Consider the following 12,036-nt stretch of genomic DNA (forward strand, 5'->3'; position numbering starts at 1 on the left):
TTTTGGGCCTAAAAGCATTTACATCGAAAATGTATTATATAAATTCACATTACTATAGCATGTAAAGCTTGCATGTATGATATAAAACTGGCTCATAGTCTGATTATAAATTCTATGTTCTCAGGGCAATAAAATAAATGTTGGCCATTACTTGGAGTTTAAGCCACCACCGATTATTTCTATAGCTATAAAATAATCCACAGACATAGACAGTGCACATTTAGCCTCAAGTTTTTGATATTCAATGTGCAATTGTCATTTTTTCTGAAAGAACCAGCAGTCCAAATCATCATTAGTTTTTTTTTTACTAGCTACAAGCCTTTTCACCTGCAGGGCCATAAATCCGTGACTGAATATGGACAGATTACTTCCAGAAGAAGGAGTAACATTAGAAAATGTATGCACTGTAAAAGATTCGGCCTGTGCATTGTGCCCGGAGACTGATGACAAGCTCAATTTGAATATTTACCTCGGGATCCTCAAAGACCTCAGGATCTTTGTGCAGCGTTGGAGGATACATGGCTACAAAATCGCCTTTCCTTAGATTCACTGACTGGTCATCCTCCAGCTCCAGAAGAAAATCCTCTTGAACTACACGAATGTTCATAGACGCGGAGCATAATCGCAGTGACTCGTTTATAGCACTACCTGGGAAATAATAAAAAAAAAAAGAAATGACAATGATTCCGTTACAATTTGTTAAGAGAATATATCACCGGTGACAAGACGGCCCCACTGGGCTCCATAGCATAAGTAGATTCTCTGCGCTGAGGTTACAGGCAAGTTACATTGGAGGCAAAACACTGCATGTAATCCACATAAAGGGTCTCAATTACAGCTTACATGGGCTAATAAATATACCAAAATTATAGCCAAAGGAATTTTGTATGGAAACATTTCTAGCATACCTTTCTCATTTATGGGAAACCAGCACAATATAGAAGCCTTGCCAATGAGATAATTAAGACCGCATACAAAATACCATTCATTTACATAAGGAACGAGCAATCCTGGGAAATGTATCTCAGCTGTAGCGCTGACCCACCTAAACTACATCTCTCAGCCAGACGGGTGAAATCCTAGATTTTGGTAAAATATTCATTAATGACAGAAATATATTTACACAAATGTACGAAGCATCATAAGATTTTTAGAAGTCGAATGTCCTTGCGTTCCCAGTGGCCTTCACCTTTTTGCTCCTAGCACGACAGATTTTATGGGTAATTTCCGGCAATTTATCCTGGCAGTTTGAGGAGAAGTCCCAATGGGATTAGTATGAATAATTTGCATAAATCATTCTGATCGCAGGCATATCAGCATGTAGCTGCTGTCTAAATCTGCATCTCTCATGGAGTAATCAAACCTGACTGTTCTTCCAGCAGCTTATATTGGGGCCATAATGGGGCTTGATCTCTTCTAATAATGGGCTTTTTAAAACAAAATAAAGCAAATAAAGTAATTTTTCGCAGAAGCAGGCGCCAAACAAAAAGGTGATACAGGGAACTAAATATAAGCAGTGTGTTAATAATGCAAAAGGTTAGCAGATCCCCAGCAAAAAGGATGCATGTGAAAAAGATAATAACAAACGTTCTTTCAGTAAATATTAAATCTGTAGCAGCATGCATAGCAAATAAAGTGGCCTTGGATGCTTTCTCGCAGGAGGTTTTTCCTTAAGCGTGCATTTGTCTAAAGAAATGAGGCTGCGGTCAGCTCTGTGTGGCCAGCGCTGTGATTCAATGTGACGTACAGTGAGTCTGTGCATATTCTTTTGGACTGCCTTCGTTACTATAATCAGGCAGAGTCAAATCGGCTTGTTGGTGACGAAGCCAGGGAACAACTCTGGTTCCAGAATATGGCCTCTACTGCGGATAGCCACAAGGCACCTGACACGATAAATTTCAACTGGCAGCGCTCTGGCAACGAAAAACTTTACACGGTACAAATCAATGGTCCCAGCCTCCATTTTTTTTCTTGTCTGCTGTCTGCAGACCTAAAAATATGAAGATGATAATGCAATTGGAATATATGTTTAGAAATGGTAGCTGACATATGTAGCAAAATTATTTACCCGAGGAATTCAACGAGGGCGAGAAAGAATAAAAGGGTAAAACATATATATACTTGAACCTGCTGCTGCTGCTAAAAAATAGCTGGTTTCCATTTTAGAGCCAGGGTAATGCGGACACATCATATTGGTTGACAGTTTTCCAGGGAGCGTGGCAGTCTGTGCCCAGTTGCAGTATCACAGATGACAATTGGGTAAGCATATCTTATGCAGAAGTTAATCACAATAATAGAGCACACAGTGTGGCGGAGCAGTCAGATCGTAAATGACAAATCTGTTTTACCTTCCAGTACCAGTTATGTGTGGAAGACGAGCTTGGCTGTAGCTCAGAGCGATCATGCCGATAATTATTAGATGACAACAGTAATGAGTCACATTATGATCACCAAAGGACAGGGGGAACTTATTTAGGTCTGTTGACTAATGCACCCCCCTCTTCCCAATCCCAGAGAAAATGCTCAGCCTTCAACTCAACCTGCGCAAATACCAGACAATATACAGTGAATGGAATCACAATAAACCTACAGCCTCCTCTCACACTTGTCATAGTTCAGCAGGCACCAGCGAGTGCTACTAACAGACCAGCTGGGTAGCTCGGGACGCCTTCCATTCTGCACCATGAGGTACAGTAAATTATCTTGCACAGTACAGCAACATCTGTTTCTGTGCTAGTGCCGAACAAACAAGGCAATTTAAAGAATACCTAGGGATAACCAGGCAGCAAAAGAACACGACCCTCACCCCCCTTTCTTTCTTACACATTTCGTTTACTGCTACAAAAAATACAGTAAACACGAAACTCATCAAAGACAATTGATTTTTTTCTTTGTTTACATGAATCACTTCCAGGCCATTCCACTTTTCTTTTTTTTTTCCGCAGTCTTCCATCATGACTATGATTAGACTATTTTTATTTTTTTTAAGGAGACGTTTCAACGTTCGTATAAATAGTGAGCCTTAAAACATTATTTGCTATACTTAGTTCACGTGCCTTCAAGCATTTGTCTTCCAATTTCCACTGAATAAATGCGTACTAATGAGAAACAGAGCAAGCTGCTGAGGCAAAACTGGGTGACTTGAGTCTGGCCTGCCACCAGCTTCTGATAGGCAGGCAAATTGAGTTAAAATGAAAAGTCTTGTCAGCCCAAATACAACACAGTAGCCAAACAACAAGCTGTCAATCACCCCATCAAAACAAGGGACTGCAGGTAATAAAAGGTCATTGGCTTCATTAGCAGATTTGGCTTTTGTTGGTAAGTTAATTTTAATTAACCTGGATATAAACAAAGTAAATAATGCAGAGGATATTAGATGTGCAAACAGTTGTAAAACATATTATGTCTTCATGTTTACATAAAGTACATTAATATAATAATATGATTAATCATGCAATATTTATGTAACATGAGCACCATATTGATGCAATGGTAGAATATTTACAAGTCAATACAGCAGTAGATTAGGATTGTCCTGCCGAATCTTTCTTATATTCATTGTAAATATGTAACAAAAATATCATATAGAAAAGAATCTAGCACTCGCTGGTAGATGATTTTAAAGCAGAAAATGTCTTTAATAATGTGGTCCTAATTCAGCCTACAAATAAGAGACGTTGCGGTCATTTAGACCTTTATTAAACACACACTAAAGTGCAGGATCATGGCAGTGCTTGCAGAGAGAAAGCGCGACTAATATCGTGCAGAGGATCTGCAGGATATCTACATACCTGAAATCATCTGCAGAGTGCCGGATTCTGTTCTATATGGTATAAAAGGATTGGGCCCTTATCCGAGCAGCCACCTTATCTAGGACTGCCGCACTCTCTTATTGTAACATGTAACAAAAAGTCATCAATTTGTTTTAATTTTATTATTTTCTTGTTTTTTTCCCTTTGGAAAATCTAGACATGTGTACTTTAATATGCCCATCTTTTAACTCCCATCATGTAGTCCAATTGTATGAAATGGAAATATACCAAGCAATATGCATCATGTTAGTAAAATCAAAGATTTTTCAGAAGAATCAGAGAAAATTGTAATTCCATTGTAATGGTTATCTATAATTGTCTATCCTATGATCAAATGCAGCAAATATAATGGTTTGGCTAAATTCAGATTCCAAGAAATATTGTACAAGTAAGTACCATGATGTTCAGACCATCCGTGGATCTCCTGCCGTGATCCTAATGGTCCTTTAAGGGTGCGTGCCCACGATCAGGAATAGTAGGAATAGAAATCCCATGCCCACTGTGCTTCTTTTTAATGCTGCGTAAACTGACCCGTGGTGCGGATTTACGAACCGCTGCATGTTAATTTCTGTAGCAGAGTGTATTTTCCCCAATACACTGTCATTAGATGCAGTAAATAAGCATTACCTAAACACATGCGTTTTAAAACAACACAGCGTTTTGGACACAGCGAAAATACGCGGCATCCAAAATGCTACTATTCCTGATCATGGACACGTAGCCTCAGTGCTTATGAGGTTGTTGAGTTTGGATCAGGAGACCCAAGGCCATTCCAGACGTCAAGGTCCACACTCCAACCATGTTTCATGAATGTGTGAATTTGGCCCCAGCAGATTTCATGCCTAAAAACAGACAGAATCTAACATTCTGCCATCAACAAATTTGAACGTGGTACTTTATTTTTTGCACAATTCACATGCTTTGGAATAATCTGTGTAGAATAATGAATACATTGTGGATTTTAAAATCTACAGAAAAGCTGAGATTTGCTTAAATAAAGTTACATGTGAGGCTATGTGCCCACGATGCAGAAATGCTCCGGATTTTTCCTGAGCGTTTCTGCATCTCCCGGGCAGAAAAAACACATGCGGATTGTACATGCGGATTGTACATGCGGATTGTACATGCGGATTGTACATGCGTTTTTCCTGCCAGGGACATGCGGATGTGAAGCGTTCTTCACATGCATTTCCGCATGCGGGTTGACAAGCGCTTTCCAAGAGATTTTAGCATCACTTGGAAAGTGTTTGACAACTTGGTCACACTGTATAAATCCATGCAACCGGCATGGATTTATATAGTGTGACCTTAAAGAATGGTAAAAAATAAAAAAATAAATATATACTTACCTTCTTATGGCCCCCGGAGTCTTGATTCGATGCATCTCGGCTTGCCGGCGGCTCGCAGTACACTGAAGGACCTGCCGTCACATGACTAAATGACGTCAGCGCAGGTCCTTCAGTCCACCGCGATCTGCCGGCAAGGGAGGACAAGCGCAGCGGGGACCGTCAGAAGGTAAATATGATATTTATTTTTTATTTTATTCTTTTTTTTACAGGTTCTATGGTACCCGGGTCCGGAGGGGAGTCTCCTGTCCTCCAAACCTGGGTACCATCCGCACATTGAAACGTTTGGATTCCGCATGTACAGATGCAGTGATGCGTAATCCATGCGATTCAATGCAAGTCAATGGCGGCGAAAACGCAGCGCTTCCACAAAATAATTGGTAGTGCTGCGTATTTTTCCGCAATGATAACCCGCAGCGGAAATTTCCGCAGCATGTGCACAGCACATGCGGATTATCATTGGGGAACATGGCAGGCCTTCTACAATGCGTTTTTTAAGTGTTTCTGCAGCGTTTTTGCCGCTGCAGAAACGCTTAAAAAACACATCTTGGGCACACAGCCTAAAGTATCCAATTCCCCTTGCAGATTGGCATGGCAATAGTAGTTTAAAAGCTATGGACATCATTGGGGACAATCTTTTTTTCCCTTAATTCATGTATTTAGGGCTAAAAATATTTTATGCTATTAGATTTTGTTAAAAATGTTGAACCATTTGCCAGTTATAGGCTTTTAGTTTCTCTTCATATGCTGGTCACAGAATAAGTTAACTGAGAATCCATCAGTGAGCTCGTACTGACTTGAGAGTTTTGTAACTCTTAATCTGTCTTTTTGAGTACCTCTCAGCTGGTTTATGACCACAAAGTTCAGCTCAGTTTTGATGTGGTCTGTGGGCATAAATTAACATAGACCAGCTCAGTGAATCTATCTCACCAGGTGGGCCATAACATGATCCAAGGTAATTGGGGTGTTGGTTTGACTTCCACTCTGTAATAGGCTTTAGCTGGGCCAGGTAGGGATGTATTTTAGTTTAAAGTAGCACTCCAGGCCATTGCATGAATTGAAACTTGTGGGCCCCAATACAAGATCTCCAACTATAACTTTATTGGTCTTCTCATATGGGTCAAAGGTACCTTTGATGCCCCCAAAGCTACGAGCTCGTACATGGTCTAGCTGCAACTCCAACCCCTGCACCTACTAGAGATACAACAATTTTTTATTCATCCTCTCACTAGTTCTCCTATACATAATTCACCCAGCCCTTTGTACCCTAAAGCCCCCGTCACACTAAGCGATATCGCTAGCGAGATTGCTGCTGAGTCACAAGTTTTGTGATGCAACAGCGACCTCAGCAGCGATCTCGCTACGTTTGACACTTAGCAGCGACCAGGCCCCTGCTGTGAGATCGCTGGTCGTGTCGGAATGGTCTGGACATTTCTTTGATCGCTGAGGTCCCGCTGGGTAGCATGTATCGGTGTGTTTGACACCTTACCAACGACCTTGTTGACGACTCAGACACAGAAACACATAGGCGTGCATCGTTATACAGATCGTTACGGGTCGCCGCATCGTTGCTGCGTCGTTGGGAAGATCTGACTGTTTGACATCTCACCAGCGACCACATAGCGACGCAGCAACGATCCCTGACAGGTCGTATCGTTGTCGGGATCGCTGTAGCGTCGCTAAGTGTGACGGGGCCTTTAGTTACCTAAACACTTTTAAAATAAGTATTTCGAAACTTTGTTTTTCTTATGCAAATGAACCTTTGAATAGTCGATGTGGCATTAGTTTCCCCAGACTAGTTGTCCCTCTCAGTATATTATCACGCCCCTGTGGATGTGATAACATGATTTTCAAGAGTCAGCATCATCGCAAGCTCTCTGAAAATCTCACTCATGTGCACAGCTTTCTTCGGCCATGCTTACAGATAGCTCCTCTTGCTTCGGCTGATCTACAGCTCCTCAGTATACATGAGCTGTCTTCTGAACTTCCGGCTTCAGAAGCGCAATGACGTGGCTGAAAAAGCCGCGTACATGTGTGAGAACTGCAAAGAGCTGGCAATGACAATGACTCTTGGAAATTATGCTATCACTCCCACAAGGGCGGGCAAGAGACAATAGTCTGGGGAAACTTACGCCCCATTGACTAGTCAAAAGTTAATTTGCATACCTTTTTTAAACATGTGTTTAGGTGACTAAGATTATAAAGGGCTTATTAGGCAGGAAGTTTAATAATACATATACAAATGTTGCTGGGTTGGAGGGTGTGGAGGGTATGGGTATGGAGGGTATGACAGGTTCCTTTTAAGGGGGGGCATACCTCTTAATGTGTGTCTGAAAAGTAGAGTGTGCTTCTGTGCACCTCACTAGAAATCTTACTCCATTTGGCGACTGGAGTAAGATTTCTGGAGTAAGGCACATTGCAGCTCGCTATGAATTTGACTAGCTGTAGTGTCAAGCCCCATTCCGCCCCTGGCCACACGTAAGACGAGTGAGACTGGTGTGAAAAAGCCAAAAGTTGCATGAAACTGATCAAATTGTTTTACACCATATTTCTGGCGAAAACACTTTGCTGAATTGGAGCCTATGTATTGAAGCAATTTGAGGTACAGGTTTATTCCAAACCACTGAATTACTAGTCACTGCTGCAGTTTGTCATATCTTAGTGGCCTTGAATTACTCATAAAATGAATCATGCAGAATGAACTGTTTTGAGCAGTCATGATAACACTGTTGTAGGATAACAATCTAATTCATTAAGTCTGTACCACATATTAATGTAGAAGCTCAAAATAAACAAATAGTATCACTCATCGGATAACAGAATGATGCACACTTTTTATGAAAGTACCTATATATTTATATACAGTGTAACATTTTATAGCTATTAATCCTTTACTTCATCCTTGCATATATAGCTAGAATAATGGTTTTATTTTATAGATTTGAATGTGTTATGTGACTTGAGCTATATCTAATAAGCTACCTAACATAAGACTCCAGTACAGAACTCACTCAGATATCTTTTGTTTCTCTTAGTTGATTTTGCCAACAGGAATATTTATATTCCAGATTTTAGATGGATTTATCACTACAATTTGGCCACGAATAAGGAATTATGCAACAATTATAAGATTTTCTAAGTGTTTTTTCAATGTTTTTGGGCATCTTTTGTACTAACATTTTCCAGACATTTTTGAACTCTATTCAACAAGAATGAAACAATGGTTTTTTGAAGCATAAATTCTGAGAAAATGCTCCAAAAGACACCTGGGCATTTTCTGGGTGTCTTTTGAGTCATTTCATTGACTTGTATAAGAAAATATAGTGTCTTCAAGGTGGAGATGCTTAAAGGATGATGTCTTTGGAAACTTAAACAGGTTAATAGACGGGTTAACCTGAATATATGAACAAGTACTGCATGAATATGTTCATTATTTTGAGCCTGTTATTAGTGCTGTTTTCAGGTTTTAGAGTGCATCTGCTTCAAACCTGCCTGAAAAAAACATTGTGTGAATATACCCAAATAAGTTGTATCTCAAAAAGAAAAACTTTTCCAGATAGTAGCCAGTGTGGCAATCAACCCCATTTTCATCCAGGAAATGGCTGCTGTCAATATGTAGAACTCTGGTTGGCCATACATTTTTTTTTATAAAGGAAATGGGAAATTTAATGATGGTCCAGATCAATGTCAGACTACGGTGTGGGTAAAAAACCTATATAGAAAGAAAATTCCAAAATTATAAATTATGACACCCTACAAATACCAAAAATCATAAACCTACAGTATGTATTCAAAAAAGGCAAAGGTATAATATAAAGAATTTATTAATTTGAAAACAATTGACATGATAAATGGCTTAAAAACATATAATTCACAAAAGACAAGATAAAAAAGGGGGGAATAAAATGAGGGAGAAGGATGTGCCATAATTAATGGGTTTAGTATAATACATCAACAGTAAACAATGTTATAAGGTGCAATGTGCAGAATTCTAAAAAATACACAATATCAAAATGAATTATAAGAAATATATAATTGCCTAGTGACCAGAAAAAGCAATGGAATTCATAGTGAATCAATAATGTTCAACAGGGCAACCGTGTCTGAATCACATCAGGGAAGGTTGAAAAAATTCATTAATCAATGGCAGGTTTAAAAATAAGAATACTGACCAGGAAGGCACAACACATTCTCTTACATCACTCCAATGCGCGTTTCACTATTGCTTAGTCAAGGACTCCCTTATAACATTGTTTACTGATGATGTATTATACTAAACTGTTGGAATATGTTTAGTGCAACAACTCCATTTCTGTGTATGTAAATGTTCTATTGCTATGTTTGTGTATTGTCTATAAAGTTAAAAAAGAAAAAAAAAACTCCCAGAGGCTCACACACAGAAAAGGCCATGTGACTGTGTTCAGTTTCCTGTGTCTGTGCATGAGAGGAGAAGCAGCCTGCTGATGCTGCACAGAGACACTTAGGCTGTGTGCCCACTATGCGTTTTTCAAGCCTTTTTGCCGCAGAATTTCTGCAGTGAAAATGCTTAAAAAATGCTTGGTAATACGTGCCCCATGGTCCCCAATGATAATCCAAATGTGCTGTGCACATGCTGCGTATTTTTCCGCAATGATAATCCGCAGCGGAAATTTCCCTCAGATCCTCAGGTAGCCATCACTTCCAAAAGTCTTGGCCTTTACACCCGTAGTTCATATAGACCACCACAAGGCTCACATGCCCTCGAAACTTTTATTGGTTTTGTTGATAATGCATTCAAGGACCTGAGGTCCAGAGCAGACAGGGGCAGGCTACACTATGAATCCAACCTATCATCCCTAGACCAACAGGCCCTCAAAATTCTAAAAGAGGACAAAAATATCATCATCAAACCAGCTGACAAGGGGGGAGCAATAGTGGTCATGGATAGAGCACAATACATCACTGAAATTGAACGGCAATTAAACGATACCACCACTTATCGCCGTCTACCACATGATCCCACCCTCCAGTTCAGCAAGCTGATCAACACAACTATTGGCCGATTTGCTGGAGCCGGAGTTATAGATACCAAAACATGCGAATTTCTAACAAAGATTCATCCGGTCACACCAGTCTTCTACACATTACCCAAGATACACAAAAGTTTGACGAACCCACCAGGCCGACCGATCGTAGCCTCCACAGATTCTCTCCTCTCTCCATTGGCTATTTTCTTGGAGAAAATCTTAACTCCCCTCACCCAGAAAAGCCCTGCCTATCTTCTGGACACTGGGGCCTTTCTTACGGCCCTTAAAGAGGTGGGACAAGTGCCCTCTGATGCACTGCTAGTCACTTTTGACGTCAGAAACCTGTACACGTCCATACCTCATGACACCGGTATAGAAACAGTCAAAACTCTCATGACTGATTCATTGATAGATCCCCGGGTTATAGACCTTTCCATTGAGTTACTCACATTGGTTCTCACTAAAAACTACTTCCTGTTCGGGGACTCCTACTATCTCCAGATCAAGGGCACCGCAATGGGCTCCAATGTGGCCCCCCCTTATGCAAATTGCTATATGGCTACCTTTGAAAACCGGATGGTTTACTCACACCCTCTGTTTCAAACACATTCTGTCATATGGAAAAGATTTATTGACGATATTTTTTGCATTTGGGACGGCCCATTGGAGTCCCTCAAATTGTTCTACAATTTCCTCAATTCGGCTTGGCCTGATCTTGGTTTCACCATGACCCAGGATCCATTTAAGATCAGTTTTCTAGACACCCTGGTGTTGAAAGACACCGAGGGGCGCCTGAGTACAGACCTTTTTCGTAAACCAACGGATCGAAATGGTTTACTACACTTCACCAGCAATCACCCCAAACCCATGATAACATCCATCCCCAGGTCCCAATTCAAAAGGGTTGAACGCATTGTCACAGATCCAGACACTAGAGCCCTAAGACTCCAGGAGATGCAATCTAAATTTAGAGAACGGGGTTACCCATCCTCCGCTCTCCAAACCAGTATGAGGAACTCAACTGGAGGTTCAACTTCGAACAAAAAGGAACGAGTTCCCTTTGTCCATACGTTCCATCCATATGCCTATCTTCTTCATAAAGCCATCAAAAAACACTGGAACTTATTACAGGAAGCATATCCTACCATACCCTCATTCAAACAACCCTTCATGCCCTGCTTCAAAAGAGCTCCCAACATTAAAGACGCGCTAGTACGCGCGGATATTGGTGGTAGTATAACTGGGCAGACGCAACGTTTCCTCCAGAATCCGAAAACGGGCACATTCCCGTGCCTACATTGCCACCAGTGCAATAATGTCCTTAAAGGTAATTCCGTTTCCCATCCTCAGACAGGTAAGAGATATACCATCAAAGACTATTTTACGTGCGATAGTTCCTTCGTGGTCTATCTTATTAAATGCCCATGCGGCATGATCTACATTGGTGAAACCACGCAATCGGTGAAAGATCGTATCTCCAAACACAAATCTACCATAAGATGTAAAAATATGCTACTACCCATTCCCCACCATTTTATTACAAAAAGACACAATATCTCACAACTAAGGTTCCAAGTTCTGGAACAGGTACCACCACCACGCAGAGGTGGTGATCGTATCACACTCCTAAAAAAGAGAGAAGCTTTCTGGATCCACGAGCTGGAATCCAGAACCCCTAAGGGTCTGAATAGGGAATAAGATTTATCAGCTTTTATGTAAGATTGCATCCACTAGGCATAGTTCTCTTTTTGTTTCACACATCATTATAACCTTATATACAGCCCCCCCCCCCCCCTGGGATTTATCTAGGCATTATGATCATAAAATTGGATACTCCTTATTATTATGCTCCATGATTGCTGTTTTGACTTG

The 12,036-nt window shown here is 40.6% G+C and overlaps 1 protein-coding gene across 3 annotated transcripts in view; it reads right to left on the reverse strand.

Annotated features, from left to right (window-relative positions):
- The window catches only part of CYP7B1 (cytochrome P450 family 7 subfamily B member 1), a 297,228-nt gene that overhangs the window by 23,554 nt on the left and 261,638 nt on the right, over positions 1-12,036 (reverse strand). For all 3 annotated transcript variants that reach the window (XM_073679362.1, XM_073679363.1, XM_073679361.1), the window contains exon 5: positions 470-648. In XM_073679362.1, the coding sequence (XP_073535463.1) occupies positions 470-648 (179 nt within the window). The remainder of the gene's footprint in view (positions 1-469; positions 649-12,036) is intronic.

This window comes from Phyllobates terribilis, unplaced genomic scaffold (genome assembly GCF_046119375.1).
Source record: "Phyllobates terribilis strain yellow unplaced genomic scaffold, ASM4611937v1 Scaffold_4__5_contigs__length_816908805, whole genome shotgun sequence".
Lineage (NCBI taxonomy): Eukaryota > Metazoa > Chordata > Amphibia > Anura > Dendrobatidae > Phyllobates > Phyllobates terribilis.